This window comes from Chelonia mydas, chromosome 1 (genome assembly GCF_015237465.2).
Source record: "Chelonia mydas isolate rCheMyd1 chromosome 1, rCheMyd1.pri.v2, whole genome shotgun sequence".
NCBI lineage: Eukaryota > Metazoa > Chordata > Testudines > Cheloniidae > Chelonia > Chelonia mydas.
Genome location: NC_057849.1, coordinates 246,073,911 through 246,096,249, shown reverse-complemented (window position 1 = coordinate 246,096,249; position 22,339 = coordinate 246,073,911). Strand labels below are relative to the sequence as shown.

General features: G+C 40.9%; 1 protein-coding gene across 2 annotated transcripts in view; it reads right to left on the bottom strand.

The window, feature by feature from the left end:
- The window catches only part of KDM7A (lysine demethylase 7A), a 97,664-nt gene that overhangs the window by 59,947 nt on the left and 15,378 nt on the right, over positions 1-22,339 (bottom strand). For both annotated transcript variants that reach the window (XR_006289098.1, XM_037879255.2), the window contains exons 2-3: positions 13,557-13,642; positions 779-896 (exon numbers count right to left, since the gene is read on the bottom strand). Coding sequence is in view for 1 of the 2 variants with exons in the window: in XM_037879255.2 (XP_037735183.1) it covers positions 779-896; positions 13,557-13,642 (204 nt within the window). In the remaining variant the exon portion in view is untranslated. The remainder of the gene's footprint in view (positions 1-778; positions 897-13,556; positions 13,643-22,339) is intronic.

The window sequence follows — 22,339 nt, the reverse complement described above, 5'->3', positions numbered from 1 at the left end:
CTAATATAAATCAAATTAAAATAAGTGGATACAACTATATTAAATTAAGCACTCAAGGTGAAGGCAAGCCTGCTGATTACATTTAATGAAACTAAAAGACAACAAATTTAAAACCAATCAAGGAAGTACATTTTTATAAGCATAATTAATCTGCGGAATGTCATTGAAGACAAGAGTTTAGGAGGATTAAAAAAAATCACTTATACGGATAAGTACAACATAGATATATTAGAATAAAAAGCATTTTCTTTTAAAAGGGATATAAGTCATCATGCTTTAGAGAGTAAGCCAACCCTTAACTGTTGGAATAAGGAAGAAATGTCTTTTATGACCAGGTTATTACATAACTGTGCACCAGGGGAATCTCTTTCATCTTCTTCTGAAGCATCTGGGACTAGATAAACCACTGTTCCGATGTTTGTGGTCTACGCTAGAGAGAAAATGGGAAGTGATTTCTGAGTCTCGTTTCCTGGACCAGACAGGCTGAAAATGCTGAAGAGGCAATACACCTAACAATATGGGTTGGTAGTGATAGACTCCATAGGAAATTACACCCATGTGTAGTAATTTGATTGATGGATGCTACAACAAGGTGCCTTTAAGACAAATATATGGATATGAAACGCTGGATGAAAAAAATTAGATCTCAGACATGGAGGAAGGGTTTTTTGTGATGGTGGTGTTTTTGTGGAGGCATGTTAGGAAGACCTTTTAGACATGATCAATACCCAAGGTTTTTCCCCTTTTTGTGATTTGACTTCTAAGCAAGTTTCCATACCTTGGGAATGAGCGAGCCCGCAGTTGTTTAACAAAAGTCCGTGTTCCAGCTTGGACTGGTTTGGAGCCATCCTCAAACTCTGTGTAGTCATGTCTGTGCCAGTTCCTCCTCTTCTTCACTAGATTTTTTTTTAAAAAGGGATTAAATTTAAAATTAGTCAGTGTTGATGGTATGGGTCAGACTGGCTGATGTTCCATCAGTGAACCAATCACGTTAATTAGACTGACAGTCTATTTTTAATTCAGTTGACTTCATCTGTTGCATAAACAGTCATCTTTAAAATATTATGGTGGTAATAACAAAATATTAATCCTTTGCATTTCTATAGCTCCTTCTCTCTGGGAATCTCAAAGAAGCGTCTGAATAAGGATTTAAAATTCAACACTCCTGTAATAAGGGAATACAAACACTAACAGCCTGAAGCTTGCCCAGAAAACTAAAGAGGAAGCCTACAGCAGAGCCAGAAATAGAACTTAAGGTTTCCTAATGCTCAGTCCTACATTTTAATCATAAGATCATCCTACAACTTCAAGATAAACTAAATTATTACTTAATATTTATATTACCATAGACCAATACATCCCAATAATCCTGAGTGGGGTTTCTGATATGCTAGCAGTTGTATAAACATACAAAAATCTAGTCTTTGGCCATTATTAAAATGACTTATTTTTGGTTACTCCTCCCTCATCCACTCATCCTATCCCTCACCCCATTTGTTTGCCCCATCCACTGGTTACATCTTGTCTTTTAGTTTGTAAGCTCTTTTTGGTAGGAACTGTTATTTATTATGTTTGTACAGTGGCTAGCACAAGGGTTCTAGACCTAAGTGAAGCCTTTAGGTGCAACTGCAACATACAATCAAGCTCCAGATGGATGATTTTATATTAATAAAAACAAAAGGGTAAATAGGTGTTCCTTTATGGTTTTGGGCAATTGGACTTTGCTTCTCTTCTATTAGCTACATGGTATATTCATACAAAAGGCTTTAGACTTCTAGAGCTAAACACAAATGTAAAACTAGAAGTCCTCATATAAATTGCTTTGCCAGTTACACCATTACAAATCGCAGATGTTACTGAAAAAATTACACAAAGCCACAAAGGAATTATATGCAGTCTCCCATCTCACTTTTTTTGTTTTAAGAGAACTGAAAAACTGGCAAATTTACTTAATCTTAAAAGGTTCCCAATTTAACATAGAATGATTGAATATCACCTGTCCTCAAACCCATTTAATACTTCCATGAATTACTCTTAATTTCTATCAACCACTTGGCACCGTAATTCAGATAGAATGTAAGGCTATTGCTTCCTCTAGAAGCAACAAACGTTCAACCATGAATTTGATGGCAAAGAATGCCAACACTTCATTAGCACTTTCTACCAACACAATGAATATTGTGATTCTCTTTCACTCAGCTTCTACCATTTCAGAGGCTGCGAACCCCAAATAAATTCCCAACGAGGTGCCTCAGCAAAAAGTGTCATACCACATCAGCTTGGAATAAAACTTCAGCTGAGTTTAGCCCTAGTTGCTCACTACCTTTTTATTGATCTGCAATGTACAGTTACCACTTGAGGGAAGTTGAACAAAAACTTAAAACTCAGACTACACTTATTTTATTCTCATAAATTCTAAAACAAAAAAACTATGCCAAACTGTGATCAATAGTATTTGATAGCTGCTAATAGACAGCTTCCCCCAAGATATATACTGAGACCAAGTGTGTAATGTAATAATTACTACTCTAGTACAGATCAAGAACTTGGTTATATCTGCTGAAAAGGAAAGAGCTCGGGTTACTAGCCTGCTTACACAAATGGTGTCTCAAAATTTGAGAAAAAAGCCTGGCTAACAAAATCTGACAACTAAACAGTTTTATTAATATGATAATATTATTGGATCTTAATTCAACCCAAAACAAATTAACCAAATATTCCATAATTCCAAATATTAAATAAATTTAGGATAAGCTCTTGTAAAAAGTTTATATTGCACCAAAGATTGCAATAAAACCTAGTAAGACTGAACTCTCAATTATAAAACAAAACCAAAAAAAAAAAAAAACACCCACACCCCTATCTTCACTTTATTTTAATAAGCTCTAGTATTTTTTGCTGCTGGTTTTTCAGAATCACCAGCTGCAGTCCAGCACTGATTGACAGCTAATTAATCTATTTGCATCTCCCAGTAGTTATACATGACAGGTAATTATTCCTAATGATGTATTGTTTTCTGTAGAGGCAACAAACTGTGCCCTTTAAAAGACACTTAGGAAAATAAATTGGCTCAATTAAACATGTGATGTTTATAGTGACTTGCTAACCTGATAATCAGTATTGTAGAGCTAGACTATTCAAATATTCAGCAGTACTTCAAGAATAATGAAGCCAAGTTTTAATTAACTTTCCAAACCTACTTCCTCAATCATAAATAATATTTGAATAATGCAGAGTACTAGCCACTAATTTGATTATGTGCAACATACAGCACTTCCACCAAAATTCATCTGTGATGTAATAATATACTGCAATGAAAGAACGTAGTAGTTGCATAATACATTTATTTTTACAGTGCAGTACTCATGTTTACAATCAGTTTTTAAACATTTGAGAGCTGGGAATTAATAATTTTATTTCAGTTAATTCTTTTTTCACCACTTGGTACTTAGGGAGGAGGTGCACCATGCTTTCTTGAGCAGGAGAGAATATTCAAGAATACAAAGCAGTATGAAAAGTACCTTTGTATTTAACTGTCAATTATTTTCCATAGTTTGTAAAATCCAGTAAGACACACTAGAACAGTACACAATCAGATAAGAAAATAAGTAAAATAACTTTGTTGTTTAAAAAACAAATTTCTTGACTTTTGTCATTTAGAATCAACATGCCATGTAAAAAATGAACTCTAAGAAGTGGAAGGAAAAATATTTGTCCCCTCACCAATGCACAACAAGAAAGTCCCTGCCACAATTACAACACTAGAAATGGATTAAGGAAATCCATTGGAGACACAGAGGTGTTTTAGGAAAAGGAGCAACAGAGAATGGGCCAGAAGTTTATTTTAAGAAACTTAAAGGAGAAAGCATTATTTACATTTTGATTTAATTATTATTTTAATTACAATTTTTACATTCTACACACCAGGCCAGTAACCACTTCTGAATAACTTATGTAAACACAACTTTACTATTCCTACCTGCCCTCCCCTCCACTTGCCTCTTTGTTTGACCCTTGCCTATTGTCTCAGAAAAATCACAATCTAGATTTTAGACAGGGACTGTCAGTGTTATTTGTTTGTACAATGGGGATTTAATACTGTTTGGGGTCTTTAGCTGCTACCACAACAGAAACAGGCTGACCTATGGGATTTGAAAGAGGTTAAAACAAGATGAAAAGCAGTGTTGCCAACATGCATGAGTGTTTTTCTTGGGAGCTCCTGATCCTGCAGACAATTGACTACATGAGAGTCTCAGGTTTAAAAAACATTCTAGCCCTCATGATAATGAGAGAAACTTGAAAACATAACCCAAGTGTAACCTAAAGGCTTCAAAACCAGTAGGCAAAGAATAAGAACCCACAATGTATTAATTTTTAAAATACCTCTATTTTTAAACTACTCATGATTACTCTTTTTTTAATGCCTCGGGTTGGCAATAGTGCAACCCTCAACTAAAACACATTTGTAGTGATCTACATGTCTACACAGCAGGAGTAGGAATAGAATATGGTGGCCCACATTTTCAAAAACATGTATGAAATATCTGATAAGTGCACAAGTCAAGCTGACATGTGGATACTTAAACTGCATACCCATAGGATGCCATACATTGTCAAGTCAGGAGCACACACTTGAAAGTTTGGGCTCCTACATATGTGGTTGCTCGGTGAAGCTCCTGTCGACCTGTTGCTTGCTCATTCAGCATCAGAAGTGGATTTAATTCTGGCAATGAAGTGTGAAAATAAATTGAGTGATTTTCTGGTATTAGTAAATTTGATCTTTACATCTTTAAACTACACAGCAGAGTTCCTTTAGGTTCTGAAGTTTGCCTTTATTAGCATAGTGGATTCTTTGGTGGGCCAGAAGTCAGCCTTAATTGACATTTGGTAATATGGAATTTGCTCTTTTTATACCTTTAGTCCTACAAGTTATATTGTTATAAACAATCTTGTAATGATTAGGTGGGAAAATATCCCTAACATATATACTCCCTGGAACTGCAATACAAATTCCTTTTAATCTGAACATAATTATGTTTAAGCTTCTTTCAAAACAATTTTGGAAAAACATATTTCAAGTAATAGGGATTATTATTATAATAAATACAAGTAATATTTCACACTTATGTAGCATTTCATATGCATGGAGCACTTTAGAAACCTTGCTTAAGGAACCCCATCATCCACACCGCCCTCTTAAAATGTAGATGCTTAGAGTGTGGGCTACGTTAAAGGAACAGCCACTTCTCAGAACTGATTGCTCTTCAGTTATAACTAGGGCTGTCAAGTGATTAAAAAAATTGCAATTAATTGCACAATTACAAAAAATAATTGCGATTAATGGCACTGTTAAAAATAATGGAATACCATTTATTTAAATATTTTTGGATGTTTTCTACATTTTCAAATATATTGATTTCAATTACAACACAGAATACAAAGTGTACAGTGCTCACTTTATATTTATTTTTGATTACAAATAATTTGTACTGTAAAAAAATAGTATTTTTCAATTAACCTAATACAAGTACTGTAGTGCAATCTTTTTATCATGAAAGTTGAACTTATAAATATAGAATTATGTACAAAAAAACTGCATTCAAAAATAAAACAATGTAAAATTTTAGAGCCTACAAGTCCACTCAGTCCTATTTCTTGTTCAGCCAATGGCTCAAACAAGCATGTTTACATTTGCAGGAGATAAGGTTGCCCACTTCTTGTTCACATCACCTGAAAGTGAGAACAGGTGTTCTCACAGCAGTGTTGTAGTCAGCGTCGCAAGATATTTACGTGCCAGATGCGCTGAAGATTCATATGTCCCTCCATGCTTCAACCACCATTCCAGGGCACATGCATCCATGGTGCTCACGTGTTCTGCTTGATAACAATCCAAAGCAAAGTGCACTGATGCATGTTCATTTTCATTATCTGAATCAGATGCCACCAGCAGAAGGTTGATTTTATTTTTTGGTGGTTCGGGTTCTGTAGTTTCTGCATCGGAGTGTTGCGCTTTTAAGACTTCTGAAAGCATGCTCCACACCCTGGCCCGATCAGATTTTGGAAGGCACTTCAGATTCTTAAATCTTGTGTTGAGTGCTGTAGCTATCTTTAGAAGTCTCACATTGGTACCTTCTTTGCGTTTTGTCAAATCTACAGTGAAAGTGTTCTTAAAATGAACAACACGTGCTGGGTCATCATCCGAGACTGCTAGACCATAAAACATATAGCAGAATGCAGGTAAAACAGCAGGGGACATACAATTCCCCCCCAAGGAATTCAGTCACAAATTTAATTAACACATTATTTTTTTAAACAAGTGTTGTCAGCCTGGAAGCATGTCCTCTGGAATGGTGGCCAAAGCACGAAGGGGCATATGAATGTTTAGCATATCTGGTACATAAATATCTTGCAATGCCAACTACAAAAGTGCCATGCAAATGCCTGTTCTCACTTTCTGGTGACACTGTAAATAAGAAGAGGGCAGCATTATCCCTCATAAATGTAAACAAACCTCTTAGCGATTGGCTGAACAAGAAGTAGGACTGAGTGGACTTGCAGGCTCTGAAGTTTTACATTGTTTTGTTTCATAACTGCACTCAAAACAAAACAAAACTCATTTGTAAATTGCACTTTCACAACAAAGATTGCACTACAGTACTTGTATGAGGTGAACTGAAAAATACTTTATTTTGTTTATCATTTTTACAGTGTAAATATTTGTAACAAAACATAATATACACTTTTATTTCAATTACAACACAGAATACAATATATATGAAAAATGTAGAAAAGCATCCAAAATATTTAATAAATTTCAATTGGTATTCTATTGTTTAACAGTGCAATTAAAAGAGATTAATCACGATTAATTTTTTTTAATTGCAATTAATATTTTTTAAGTTAATCGCCTGAGTTAACTGTGATTAATCGAAAGCCCTACCTTTAACATTAGAGCCAATTAATGAAAGCCCAAATCAAGATTTCAGCTCAAACAGAGGTGATGTGCTGAAGAATAGAGACTTCACCTATTGTGCCTAATAAATCTAGATTTACCCACTTGAAACAATGTGAAGCAATTAAGATAATTTTTACTCTACATCATCTTCTCTTTCAAAGAATTTCCAATGCAAAGTGCACCCTTATCCTTATGTCATATTCCTGCAGTGGCGATCAGTGCAGGTACTTGAGCTGTAAGCCCCTTGATATAAGTGAGGGAGATAGAAATCTGCTCTGGCCTAATTTTTAGGCCTGACCCAGACCCAAGCCCATCCAAACCAAGACTGAGAGGGTCAGGTCATTTTCCAACCCGACCCTTCCCCCAAAACCTGAGTCAGCACTGCCACCAGCTCCTGCTTGTGGAGTCAGTTCTCCTTCTCCTGCCCATATAGAGTCAGTGCAGCAATGGATGAACAGCCCACTTCTGCAGTCTGCCACCCTCTGCTGTGTTGTGTATGGTGAGAAGTGCTGCAAGACCCGACACTTGTAGTTGGGTTTCACCGGGTTGAGGTTGGGTTGCAGGGCTCTAAGAAGGAGGCTGTCAGCTGAACATTCATGAGGCATACTTAAGTTTGGAACTTATCTCTCTCCTTGATTTGGTAGATCCAGGATTTATTAGCAGTCAAGGTAAATTACAAAGCCCCATTTCCCTCCCCACCCAACCCCCAAAAACCTCCATCCATCCATATATCACATCACACTTTCAGAGACGGTGTGGGAAGAAAGTTGGAGGAGGTTGGTGGATATTTCCATGCATTATATTGTATTTTGATCCATAGGACAGGTGCAGTGATGAAAGGTTAGAGAATTGATAACCACACCAGTGCAAAAAGGCATTAACAAGGCTTTTAGCCCCTAAACTAAACATTGCTAATCCTGAAGCTATTAATTTATATCTTATACAAGAGATTAATTTTCCAAAACAATCAGGGCTGCAACAACTTTAACATCTCATCTCTAACGTTATTAATTGAGGAGCAGATGTCACACCCATACAGAAAAGAAACACTCTAGAAAAGGCAGGCAAAGCTGGATTCTTAGCGTGTAATCTCCATATGCCATTCAGAGAAAGGTCGGTTACCCAACCTCTCAGCAATCTTTCAAATATCCTCAGGGAATTGCTGGGGGGGGGGCGGGGGGGAGGGGCAGAAAAATCAATGCTGATAAACTTAGAATAAAATTCAAAACTCCACCCAAAAGATTTCCCTAGGTAAGAACTTAACAAGAAGAGGGTTAGCCTTTAAAAAACCAAGACCACACCATTATGTATGTAAGTGTTTCACAACATTTACTCTTTTCCATTCAATATTCTTTTCTCCATTATTAAAATGTTTTAATCATTACGCTCCAAGATACATACCTTTTTGCTCTTAAGGCTGAATGAAAAGGGAAGAACCTGCTCCATCCACTCTCAGCACAATTTAAATACGCTCACAAGAGGAAAACGTATGCAGTTTGCCTCCAAAGAGGCTACTATTTTCTTTTGATAGTAATTTGAATGCTCTTCATATTCTTCAAAAACGAATTTAATCCCAAACTAGCCATTAAATTACAGGAACAGGTACTGATTTAATGATCCAGAGTATTTCATTTTGAACATTTTCTAGAGACCAAATAAAAGTCTAATAGGAGCCAGTTTCCCAGAAACCTAGGTTAAGAAATTATACAAACTTTACAGTATACAGGAGTCATCCCTTTGGGAGGAAAAACCCAAAATATTTAAAACACATCACGTGGTAAGAATCAAACAGCATAACAAAGTATGTTGTATACCAAAACTCCTGTGCGACATGCTGACAAAGTTCAAAACTTATCAAGCACAGAAATCAAGCTCTGAGTCTAGGGAGTATTGGGTGAACCCTGCAGTAGGATGAATTTATGAGCCTTTACTTCAAACAGACTATCACCTTTGAAACTCCTCCCTGCCCACTTCCTGTCTCAGCAAAATTATAATACAAATGAAAAAAATACAAACCCTAATATCTACCTCCCCTATTAATTTATAAAAAAATATAAATTTGTGTGATTAAACACGAACCCCACACATCCATCTTCAAAGAGCTGCAAAACGAGGGCTCTATCTTAATAATTCTGTTCTTGCAAAGAAATATGGGAATGACACTATAAGTCAGTGTAACTGATCCCATAATAATATGGCCACATGGCAATATTTCATCTAAAATTATGCTAAAATTACCCCTTATCAAAATTTATTGTGTCACTTTAATTTATAATCCATGAAGACCCAGTCAGGAGATAGAAAAGAAAAACAAAACCACAGAGAAAATGTGTGAAATAAATCCAGCTGCTCAGAACAGATTCAATTTTGCCAATCCATGACCAGAAATCCCTGTTTATCTGCAGGTGAAACATATACAGGCGACCCATTGTATACAACCTTGAGCTTGGGAGGGTACAGCATGTAGAATTTATCCTTTATTTTTCAGGGCTGAACCATAGTTCACTATTGGATGGGAATCCAGAAGACCACAGGTCATGCTGGTTTTCACCTTGTCTTCTTTTGGAGAAGAGATTGAACGTTCAGGGAAAATCAAGGAACTGAAGATGCCTTCATTGCCTACTAGCAGACAGACAATCTTCAGATTTTTGCTTTCTGTGTATCTTCTCTAACTCTTCAAGGTACTTGGCTGTTCTGGTAACCTGTGCTTTTAACTGGCTCAGCCCTTGGCAAAGATATGCGATGCAATCTACAACTACTATCACTAACTTGAGTTGCAAGTTCCCTGCTTTTTTACTTGCTCAGGAAATCTGTCCACTTAGGTTTGCAAGTAACCCGTCAAGGAATGAAGTGAAGTCTTTCATCTTTCCACTCATGATCTGCACCACAAATGGATTTAATGAAGAGGGAATGGATGGAGAAGAAGTCTCTGCTGGCACTGTGTTTGAATGATGGTTTCTTTTGCAATTCCTAGGAGATTTAGGTTAATTCTTATGAGATTTAGGTTCACACAGGGATGTGTGGGGATTTGTTTATAAATCAGGAAGCTGGAATGGAGACAGGCAATGAGAAAAATTAGAAAGATGCAAGAGGATAGTGTGACACTGCACCCCATATTCTTCACAGTAATATTATATGATTATGACATAAATCAGACCCACTTTGGCCTTTGGGATCAAAAAATAGTGGGAGTAAAACTCTTTTCCCCGTTAAGTGCAGAGGAACTTCCTTTACTGCTCCCACCTGCAGAAGGCCCTGCACCTCCTGAGCAAGTAGATGCTCGTGAGAAGGATCCCTGAAGACAGACAGGGAGGAAATAAACTGGAGGGTATACCTCCCTGCTACTGTGCTAAGGACCCACGCTTAAGCACACCCTCAAAATGCCTGCTTATTACCCAGTTGGGTGCAGGTACAGCTCGAGTGAGCTGAGGAGCCCGGCTGATGGTCTTGCCACGCTTAAAGCCCCTGACCTTTTTACAGAACGACTCTGAACGGGAAGGACCCACAAAAACCTGTGGGACTATTGCGGCTTGAACTGCTTTCTCGTGGGCAACCAGGGTGTTCAGACCCACCAAGCATGAAGGGGCCCTAGAGTCTTTTAGGCCATGCAAATTGCTGTCTGTTCTGTGAACAGCACCAAGCTGTCGAAGGGGAGGTCCTGGATGGACTGCTGAACCTCTGCCACGAAGCCGGATGACTGCAACGAGGATGCCAGCCTCATTGAAATGGCCGGAGCCATAGACCAGACCGCAGAGTCTGCCGCATCTGAAGCCACTTGTAGGGCTGTCCTGGCTACTGCTCTGCCCTCCTCCAGAATAGCCAGGAATTCCTTCCTGGGCTCCTCATGCAGCGACTCTGCGAACTTGGCCATGGACTGCCAGATGTTATAATCATAGTGACCAATTAGGGCCTGATGTTTGGCCACTCTTAGCTGGAGGCTGGCCATAGAATAAATCTTTCTACCAAAAAGATCAAGCCTCTTCGCCTCCTTATTCTTAGGGGTCCATTCCTGTTGGGCTTATCTATCATGCTCCTTGGCTGCTGACAGTTCCAGTGAGTTTGGGGCGGGGGGTATGTACAGGTATTCAAACCCGTTAGCGGAGACATAGTACTCCCGCTCCACCCACTTAGAGATGGGGGGGCAGGCAGGATGGGCTTTGCCAAGGGCCTTGCTCAGTTTCACAACTCCCTCATGTACTGGTAATTCCACCTTCAAGTCGGCTGCTGCACTCAGCACATTGAACAGGGAGTCTGAAGGCCCGAGGTTCAATGCCACCCTCTTCAAAAGCTCCTGGTGGGCTTTTGTGTCATCCAGAGGAACCGTGTGAGAGGGCCCCTGTATCGCCTTGTCGGGCAAAGATAATGAGGAGACAGGTACAGATGGGCCTGGTAACTCCACTGCCTCTGCCAGGGGAGCCTCAGATGAAGCTGGCTGTCCCTGGGGAGCTTTCTCTGATTCCGCTTACAAGCCCGGCGGTGTGAGGGAGACTGTGACCGACCACCTTTCCGATGCCCCTGAGACCGACCAATGCCCCTGCAATGGTTGGGAAAATACCCCGGGGTTCCACAGATGTCAGGGGTTGGCCATGCCCAGGAGTTCCACAGGTGTCGGGGTTGGTCATTGGCCCTGGGGCCATGCAGCCCCTGGGGGCCCAGAAGGAAATGCCGATGCCCCCAGCGGGTGGCCTTGGCCTGCGGGCAGGTCTTACTCCTCACTTTTAGAGCCCAAGGAAGGGGAGTCTCGTCTGGGGGACCAGAATGGGACTGATGTCGCCTGTCTACCCCGTTCCCGTCGGCTCTCTCCGCGGACCTCTGCTGGGGAGCTGTACCAGGCCCATGTCTCTCGGTGCCGTGATCGACACTTCACGCAATGAGAACGGTGCTGCTCCGTGGACTGGGAGCAAGAGGATCGATGTCTTAGAGACCATCAACATACCCATGGGGATCTGTACCGGCAAATTGGAGATTCGGACACTCCAGGCGCCAGAGCTCTGGGGACTGTCGACACGCCTCCAAGGGTCTACACCAGACAGCCAATGATCAACGCCAGGATCCCAGTGAACACTGCCTGCAGACGGGGGAACAATGCCAGGAACTCTGGCAGGTAAGCCGACCCACATCCGGGGGCTGGTGGTGCTGTTCAGGAGAGAGCTGGTGGGGCATCCCCTGCACAGACGGAGACTGCTCGAAGGGTCCCAGGGCAGGTTTTCCTCCTTGAATGGGGCACCCCAGTAGCTGGCGTGGACAGCACCAGAAGGGACAATACGTCTGTAGCAACCTAAAAGACCTCCGGCATGGACAGCACCGCCGAGTGCCTCTGCCGCTTTCTGGGGTGGTGGGCAGGGATTGAAGGGGGCTTGACAACTCAGTAGGCCACAGTCCAGAGCGAAAGAGCTGCCCCTTGTGGGTCTTTTATCTCCTCCGGCTCTCTCCTTCCCTTCACAGGAAACAGGAAAATGGCCTCTTCCGGCCTTTCTTTGCTTTTTAGCCGGTACCGGGGATGGGACTGTCTGAGGTTGGTGCCAGCGGCGTGCTCAGCACCAAGGCTGCGGTTCTCAGAGCAGAGTCTGATCTAGTCGGCTCCGATGCCAGTGTGTGGGCTGACTCCATAAGGAGCGCTCAAAGACGAATGCCCCACTCCTTTTTCGTTCATGGTCGCCCACATTGGTTCCCCCAAGCACTTTAGGCAGCTTTATGGGGATCACTGAGTGGCACAGGTTTCTTGCAAGAGTCACAAGGCTTGAAGCCTAGGGACTAGTGCATGACCCATCCCTAGGCTAAGTTCTGTCCAGGATAAACCAACTATTACTAACTCTAACACTACTGGAACTATAATAGTATACATGTTTTTTACAAATATATACAAAAAGTTCACAACTAGACACAGCTGAGAGACGTAAGCTTGCCAAGGCAAGGAGACGTTCAAGCACCATCACAGGCGGTAAGAAGGAACTGAGGGAGGGGGGAGCCAACAGCACCCCTTATACCACCGCATATGCACACCACTCCAGAGGGTGCCAGAGCCAGTCCCCTATGGATATCTCGGAGGGAAAAAATTCCGGCACCGGCGCGTGAGACAAGCACACACACCTACAACGGAATGGACATGAGCAATCACTTGAATAAGAACTCCTTGTTTTTATAGTGTGGTCCTTTAGGATTTTGTCAGTTTTCACTTCCCTGCTATATTCACCAGTGTCCAATGAAACATGAGAAGAATGATGCACCATCATTGCCTACACTCCAGTCACTTAAAGTCACCACCATCCTCTCTCCCCTACAACTCAGTTTTGTTTTCTTCAAACTCCAGTCACAATCCAAATATTCAGTTAAATTTCTCTGTTTGATCTTTAGTTGTGGTTTACATTTTTATGGGATAATGACAGTTAGGAAAAAAGTCTGTAGGTGCTCTAACCCAATTTATCTGCTGCCGTGCATCATGTGAACCTCCCCAGACTACTTTTTAAAACTTAGAATTAGCCATAAATAGCCTGTTACATTTTGAATGTCCTTCCCAACAATTTTTTCCAGTTCCAGGTTGGGGACAGAATATATATAGTCATTTACACCCTTGATCTTTGTTTGAGCATTCAGTACTTACTTAAGGATGGTCCATGCAGAACTGCACAGTTGGGACAGTGGTACAGATCAATGTCAACAGCATGGTGCTCCTCTACTTTGACACAGCTGAAAAGAAAAAAATTGTTTTCAATGCTCATGAGAATAAAAAAAAAAATCTCAAGAGTCCAAGCCCTTTTATTTTCCTCTCTATCCCACCCCCCTCCAAAAAAAAAAAAAAAAAAGTTAAGTCTAGCAACATTTACCAGACCATACTGCAGCTCTATGCAGTCAGAACTACATACATCAAGACTCCACTCCAAAGCCAAACTATGTGTGTCACTTTCAGCATCTATACAGCTACTTTAAAAAATATGCAAATCAAAGTTTAATTGGGAATACCATTAAAGTATCTGATAAAAAGTAACCAGATGGAAGTAAATTCCACAGTCTAACTACACAAATGCTTTGATCTTAATTACAAGAAGCAGGGTGTGCAAGGTAATTAAAGCAAAGCCAGAAAAAAATGTATTATTCAAGTCTAAGTGCTGATAGTTTACAGAAGTCATCATGGAAGCTTTGTTGCTTCCCATGTGGCAATGCATGTCTTCGGTAGCATACTGTACATAAAAAAAATTTTTAAAAGAACACAGGCCGCTATTCTCTCAAACATCAAAGGGAAATAAGGTATACTATTCATTTTTCCTCATACCTTCCCTTGCAACAGCAGCTAACAGTGACCACACTAAAGTGTATTCTTCTGCTCTGCAAAACATATGCATCCTTTTGAATAAACAAACTTTATCACGCTTGTTATAAAATACCTACAATTAGGCCAGTTAAAAATAAATAATTTAGACCAAAAATTACAGCAGATTACTTCCTCTCTTGGTAAGATTACACTAACATATATGGATGGCTATAAAAACCCAGCAAGGTTGGAAAAGGTCAGGTTTTTCTATTCAAGATAGCTGGATATGAAATGAAGTACTGATAGTGGTATTTTGCAGGTTTTGCATCACTAGAGATTAATGATTTAGAAAAGCAGTGTTCATACAGAATTTTCTCAAAACATATTTTATTGTTTAAATACTCTTTTTGCTGAGAGGCATCCAACGTTTGACAGAATTCCTCTCTCTTCAAAGTATGTGACTTGTTCATAAATAAGGATGAAAGATTAAAGAACGGTTTTTATACCATAAATAGGGCCCAACCAAATTCATGGTCCATTTTGGTTAATTTCACAGTCCTAGGATTTTAAAAATCGTAAATTTCATGATTACAGACATTTAAATCTGAAATTTCACAGTGTTGTAATTATAGGGGTCTTGACACAAAAAGGAGCTGGGGTTGTGGGGGTGTCGCAGTACTGCTTCTCTTACTTCTGTGCTGGTGCTGATGGCAGCGCTACCTTCAAAGCTGGGTAGTCGGAGAGCAGCAGCTGCTGGCTGGGAGCCCAGCTCTGAAGGCAGATCCACCATGAGCAGTAGCACAGAAGTAAGGATGGCATGGTATGGTATTGCCACCCTTATTCTGCGCTGCTGCCTTCAGAGCTGGGCACCTGGCCAACAGCAACCTCTCCAGACGTCCAGCTCTGAAGGTAGCACAGAAATAAGGGTGACAATACCGCAACCACCCTAAAATAACCTTGGGATACCCCTCCCCGCAGCCTCGTTTTGGGTCAGGACCCCCACTTTGAGAAACACTGTTCTCCCCTGTGAAATCTGTATAGTATAAACACACAAAGAAATGGATTTCACGGTCCATGACACGTTTTTCCATGTCCATGAATTTGGTAGGGCACTAATCATAAAAGTTTACCAGACAAGACCGAACATTCATATTAATAAATCCAATGCAAACAGATAATTATCCGATACTATTGCCATGTAAATTAGACCCGAAGCCATAACAGACCCAAGGTCGACAGCAAATTGGTTAAAAAAAGGCAAAGCTCGCGTGCTATATCTGACTTGTCAAGAAGAGTGCTCTTCAGTGACATCCACTGCGGTCTAGGTATCTTTTATCACAAGTGTTTATATATGGTAGCATGAGAAGTCAGTTAAAACGTTTGTATTCACGGAGCACAATTAATGAACTCTGCATCAAAGTTGAACTGCTCTGCATTCAAAATAAATAGTTGTATTTACACAAATGTTTATTTTATTGTCTATAACAATACATTAGAAGTGGTCTAAAGATAAAACAGAAATGCTATTAAGTGTAACAAGAAAATATTAAATGCTCCCACTGACCACATAAAGAAGATTTATCATATATAACCTTTTATAAAAATATGTAGGTTTCATTGGGTAATTTCACAGCTATCAAAAAACTCCATCAGATTATTAAAAGCTGATCTCCCCCACGCTTTAAATTGTGATAGAGTTTTAAGACTGTTTCAGATAGATGTTTTTATTAGGCACATTTTTTATTTTGATTTTTATTATAAAAGGACAAACTTAAAAAAACCTTTAAACACACCATATATATTAAAAGAATGCCATGAAACTCTTTAATTCACTAGAATTGAGAGCCACAAGACAAACTCCTTCCAGACAGCATCAGTCTAAACCAAAGGCCAATCCGCCACTGACTATTGCCATCGAAAACTGTTCTAAGTGCATCACAAAGTATCCAAAATCTTCGTACAACATGTACACTCAAACTTTAAGGCCAGAAGGGACCATCATGATCATCTAGTCCAGCGGTTCTCAACCCACGGTCCAATTAGCACACAGCTGGAGCCCACCCATGCTGCAGAGGAAGGAAAAGAAACCCATGGTCTGACAATCTGACCCGGGGGAAATTCCTTCCCAAACCCCAAATATAGCAATCAGTTAGACCCAGAGCATGTGGAAAATACCCACCAGCCAGACACCTACGAAAGTACTCCCTGTAGTAACTCGGGGCCCTCTTCATATAGTGTCCCATTGCCAGCCGTTGGAGATATTTGCTGCTAGCTATCGCATATCAGCTACCTGCCATTGTAGGCTGTCTCATCATACCTTCCCCCTCCATAAATTTATCAAGCTAAGCTAAGGTTTTTTTTTTAATCCTCCACTACTCCCCCTGGAAGGCTGCTCCAGAAAGAAAACATGTACACAAAACATTTGAGGATACCAAACATTCAACCTTTTTTTCCCCCAAGCCCCTCTCCTACTTAGTTTCTCCTCTCCTTTCCCATCCAAAAAAGAGCTTTAAAGCTGTTTAGGACTAATATTTGACTATAGAAATGAAGTACAAAACTGAAGTTTCAAGGCAGTTAAATGGAGTCTCCATGAGGTGTTGGCAAAGTGAAATAGTAGAACTGTACCTGTAACAACTGATTACAAATATACCTTCCCACCGCCCCCAGTAATATAATCCTTTCAAAATAAGTAATATTAGTTATGGGGTTTATATAGAGGTTGTTTTGGGTTTGTTTGGTTTTTTGTTCAATGAAGAGAACCTTAAAACAAAATGATTTAGCCTCACATAAGTGTATAGAATGCATATTAAATAAAACTAATTTTGAAGTGGCTTTAAAACAAATTTTAAAAATGACACCCCCACAGGATTTTCTCTCTCCAAAAGATGCTTTTATAAAATAGAAATAAAATCCCCATTTTAGCTACTTTGTGCTTGTAATAGTTATGTACGTGTTAAAGATTAATACCATACCTTTTTAAATATAAGGTATTATTGCTAATTTTCAAATGATCACGAATCAAAACAAATTCTACAAATTTACTATAGAAAAGGTTTTTCTATTAAACAGGTTGTGCAAATAATTGCATTATATTTTGACTAAAACATTGCCTACAGTTCCTATGCTCAGTTTTGTCTCGGTTGCACATGCCAGCTAAACACTTTTACATTAGTTGTACCTTTATTAGCAGTACAAGCTTTCAACTACTGCAAGATAAGCAAAGAATAACCCCTCCCACTCCTTGTCCCGAGAAAAGAATGCCAATGTGAGCATTTTTATCAAGGGGAATGGGAGTGGAGATACCAAATCAGTTTGGAGATCCCATGGAAGTCTGGTTAGTCATTAATTCAAGTCAACTGTCTCCAAGTGTCAATAGGACACCACGTAAGCAAAATCTGAAGATTCAGACAACAGAAAGTGCTAAAGATGTCACTGTCCCAACCCACCAAATGGCTCTGGGATATTCTGTAAGCAGAAAGTGTTCTGTTTAAGTAACAATTTGTCACTCCTTCAGGGAGCAAATTTAAACAATCAAAAGATTTTAGAGCTTGGGTTGCAGATGAAGACTGAGAAACAGATTGAAAGTGTCATCAGATACAAACATTTCCTTCTGTAGAGAAAAAGCAAACTGAAAAAATGAACTGTATTTGAAGGCTAGTCTAAATAACTAAGACAAATCATTAATATTCAGAGAGTAAAACGAAGTCGTCATTTAAACCTTAGATCTAAGATAAGAGTGACTGACAAGAAAGTAGCCTTAGATACAAAGGATCCCAAAGATGTTCGTTTTTATATCACTCTACTAAGAATTGACCAAACTGAATTTTCTTTTGTGAAAAGAGGAACCAATAGTCATCCATTATATTCCAGTGTCATTCCAATACTGCATTATTAGTAAACAAAGATAAGAATGGCCATACTAGATCCATCTAGCCCAGTATCCTGTCTTCCAACAGTGGCCAGCACCAGGTGTTTCAGATGGAATGAACAGAACAGGTAACCATCAAGTGATCTATCCCTTGTCACCCATTCCCAGCTTCCGGCAAACAGAGGCTAGGGATACCATCCCTGCCCATCCTGGCTAACAGCCATTGATGGACCTATCCTCCATGAATTTATCTAGTTCTTTTTTGAACCCTGTTATAGTCTTAGCTGTTACAACATCCCCTGGCAAAAGAGTTCCACAGGTTGACTGTGCATTGTGTGAAGAAACACTTCCTTTTGTTTGTTTTAAACCTGCTGCCTATTAATTTCATTGGATGACCCCTAGTTCGTGTGTTATGAGAAGGAGTAAATAACACTTCCTTATTTATTTTCTCCACACCAGTCATGTTTTTAAATAGACTTCTATCATACCCACCTTTGTCATCTCTTTTCCAAGCTGAAAAGTCCCAGCCTTATTAATTGCTCCTCATATGGAAGCTGTTGCATACCCCTAATCATTTTTGTTGCCCTTTTCTGTACCTTTTCCAATTTCAATATATCTTTTTTGAGATGGGGTAACCACATCTACATTCAGTATTCAAGATGTGGGCATACCAGGGATTTATATAGAGGCAAAATGATATTTTCTGTCTTATTATCAATCCCTTTCTTAATGATTCCCAACATTCTGTTAGCTTTTTTGACTGCTGCTGCACATTGAGTGGATGTTTTCAGAGAACTATCCACAATGACACCAAGACCTCTTTCTTGAGTGGTAACAGCTAATTTTGACCCCACTACTTTATATGTATAGTTAGAACGTTTTCCAAAGTGCATTATTTTGCATTAATCAACACTGAATTTCATCTGCCATTTTGTTACCCAGTCACCCAGTTTTGTGAGATCCTTTTGTAACTCTTTGCAGTCTGCTTTGAACTTAACTATCTTGAGTAGTTTTGTATCATCTGCAAATTTTCCCACCTCATTATTTACCCCTTTTTCCAGATCATTTATGAATATGTTGAACAGTACTGGTCCCACTAGCAAGCCCTGGGGGACACCACTATTTAGTTCTCTCCGTTCTGAAAACTGATCATTTATTCCTACCCTTTGTTTCCTATCTTTTAACCAGTTACTGATCCATGAGAGGACCTTCCCTCTTACCCCATGATAGCTTACTTTGCTTAAGAGTCTTTGGTGAGGGACTTTGTCAAAGACTTTCTGAAAGATAATATTCAGCTCTTATGTTGACTCATTTGTTTCTTACACCTATGCCAAACTGCTATGAACTAGGTAAATAAGTAGTTCCTCATATAGAAAAAGCATAATTATAGAACTACTCAATATGGGGCCAGTGAATATTTCTGCTTACATTTATCCATTGACAAAAAAAAATCTTTAAAGAGTTACTTACCAGTAACCACAGTTCAAAAACATTGTATAGATGCACGCTTCAGGTGTGCACGAAGACAAAGAATTACAGTTACTTAAGTAATCCTCCTTTCTTCCCGAGACTATAGTCTGAGATTTTTGGGCAAGAACAGTACCTTTTTTTGTTCGTGCAGCACCTAGCACACTGCAGGCCCGACCAGAAGCAAATACATTAGAACTATGAGATTCCCCATTACTGGGGAACGAACTACCAACTCTCAAAGAAGTAAGTCTGAGAAATACTACTTTATTAAATATTGCAGGATCCTGTAATGGGCATCAGACCTAGTTACCAAAAATGTAATGTGTGTGATAGTATAAACAGACCTCACACCTGCTATGACAGATATCACTCAGACATGCTAAGGAAGTTGTCCTGAACCTGGAAAAGTCTGGTCTCAAACCCTTAGCACTGTGTCACTTGCAAAGTCATAACGGGTTTCTTTACAAAACCTCCTGCATTTAGATAAACTGCTGAACAGACAGAATCAAAGGAGGAAACTCTATGTGTCAACAATTTAAGACACAAGAGTACAAGTTCAGTCTATTTTAGATACTGCTATGGGCCCCTATTATCTCTAAACTATGTAGCTTTATCAGGGAAAGCAAGCATGGGAGCTTTGCAAAAATATAGGTGGATTTATAAATTGTTCAGAAGGATCAGCAGGCCTTCTGGTGCTCAGACATCTTGGTTGCCACCAGATTCAAGCTCTTCCATCCTCAACTTACATCCAGATTGTAGGGTTGCCAGGTGTCCATTTTTCGACTGGAACACCTGGTCAAAAAGGGACCCTGGCAGCTCCAGTCAGCACCCCTGACCAGGCCATTAAAAGTCCGGTTGGCGGCACAGTGGAGCCAAGGTAGGCTCCCTGACTACCCTAGCTCTGCATGGCTCCTGGAAGCAGCAGCATGTTCCTGCAGCCCGTAGGTACAGGGGCAGCCAGGCAATAGAGACTCCACACGCTGCCCTCACCCAGAGTGCCAGCTCCACAGCTCCCATTGGCTAGGAACTGTGGTGGTGGCGCCTGCGGGCTGGGGCAGTGCGGAGAGCTGCCTGGCTGCCCGTGCGCCTTCGAGCCAGAGGGACATGCCCGTCACTTCCGGGAACCACCTAAAGTAAGCGCTGAGTAGAACCCTTTGCCTAATAGATGTTGAGGCAATTTGAAACTGAAGCACGGCCAAGGAGTATTCCTTCCTCCCCAAAAGGTCCAAGCACTTCCAGTCCCTATCATAGGCAATGGACCTCATCTGGTATTGACGGCTGTAGGAATTAATAGCGTCCATCACAATGGAGTTGGGTGAAGGGTGGAAGAAGAGGAATTCAATCTCTCTCACTGGGACATAATATTTTTGTCTGCCTGCTCTCAGGCAGGTGCCACTGATGCTGAGGTTTGCCAAATAGTTGTTGCAGGGTCCAGAATTATCTCGTAAATGGGTAGGACAATTTTTGAGGAGGAAGATGGAGTATGTCAAGGAGATGATGGTGATGGGTGTCCTTGACTTCTTCTAGTGGTATCTGCCACTCTCTGCCAGGTCCTGGAAGAGGTGAAAGTCATCCGCCAGAGATGGTGGGGGAGGCATGACTGCCTCATCCAGGGAGTCATGACAGGGTCAACCTCTTCCTCAACACTGCCCTCCTATTCCTCCACGATTTCTTCTGGAGGTTCTGAAACTCTGGATACGGAAACAGAAGTGGTGCACCTCAAGGGTTCTTGGGTAGGCCTAAAAGCTCGAGAGGCATGGTAGCTATATGCAGCCCAAGAGTCCCAGTATGGCCACTGGGGTGGTGGTGGCACCGAGCTCAGTGCCCATGGGTGGCTATATCAGGATGGCGGTGGTGGGGCCGTCCGAGAGTGTGCCTGAGTGCTCTGTTGATATTGGGCACACTTGGGAGGAGTACTGTGACACCACCCCCTCCAGTTCACTATCTAAACCCTCACTAGAGGGGGGAGGGGGAGCATGGCAGGGTAGTAGGGTAGTGCTGGGCAGAGCCGGTACAGAGAAGAGACTCCAGTACATCTGATACACAAAGGTCCCTTGAGTGTCGGAATGCTGGCGGTACTGACTCAGTGCCGTTAGAGGTACCAGAGAGAGGTGGGGGAGGGATGAGAATCTTGCCTGTACCAGTTGCTCTGGTGCTGGATAAGGAGTCAATGACTGTACTGTTGGAGAATCGCGTACTAGCAATGACTTCTTAGCAGAGTGCTTATTCCTGTCCTTGTCCCTCAGCACCATTGACTCTGTGCCCGTGCCCATCAGGTTTGTAGGCTTGTCAATGGTACCTGCCACTGTAGATTTCTGCAAGCCATGGACACCAGGTTGGGATTGTCACGGTGCTGTCGGTACCAAGGAAACCAAGCGTGCTGGAAACAGGTTGTGGCTATCTCAAGGCTCATTATGGGGACTTCCCGCTCTCTTTTTCAACGATTTACGAGAGGGGTCAGTGGCTTGTTTCTTCAACCAACAGCGTTTAGATGTTGAGGGCTGGGGGAAGATGCACGTCTGCCAGGTACCTTGTGGCAAGGGTCCAGAGAGCCGCCTCCATTAACATGATCTTCTATCTGACCTCTCTATCCTTACAAGACCTCGGCCTGAGTTGCTGGCAGAGATCACACTTTTGCTGAATGTAGCCTTCCCCAAGTGTATGCACTGGGAGTGCTTGTCTGCAACAGGGATTGCCTCTTTGCAGGAAAGGCATTTCTTGAAGCCCCATGAACGAGGCATACCCCGCTGGGGGAAGGATCCCCAACAAGGAGAAAAAAAGCAGGAAAAATTATGGG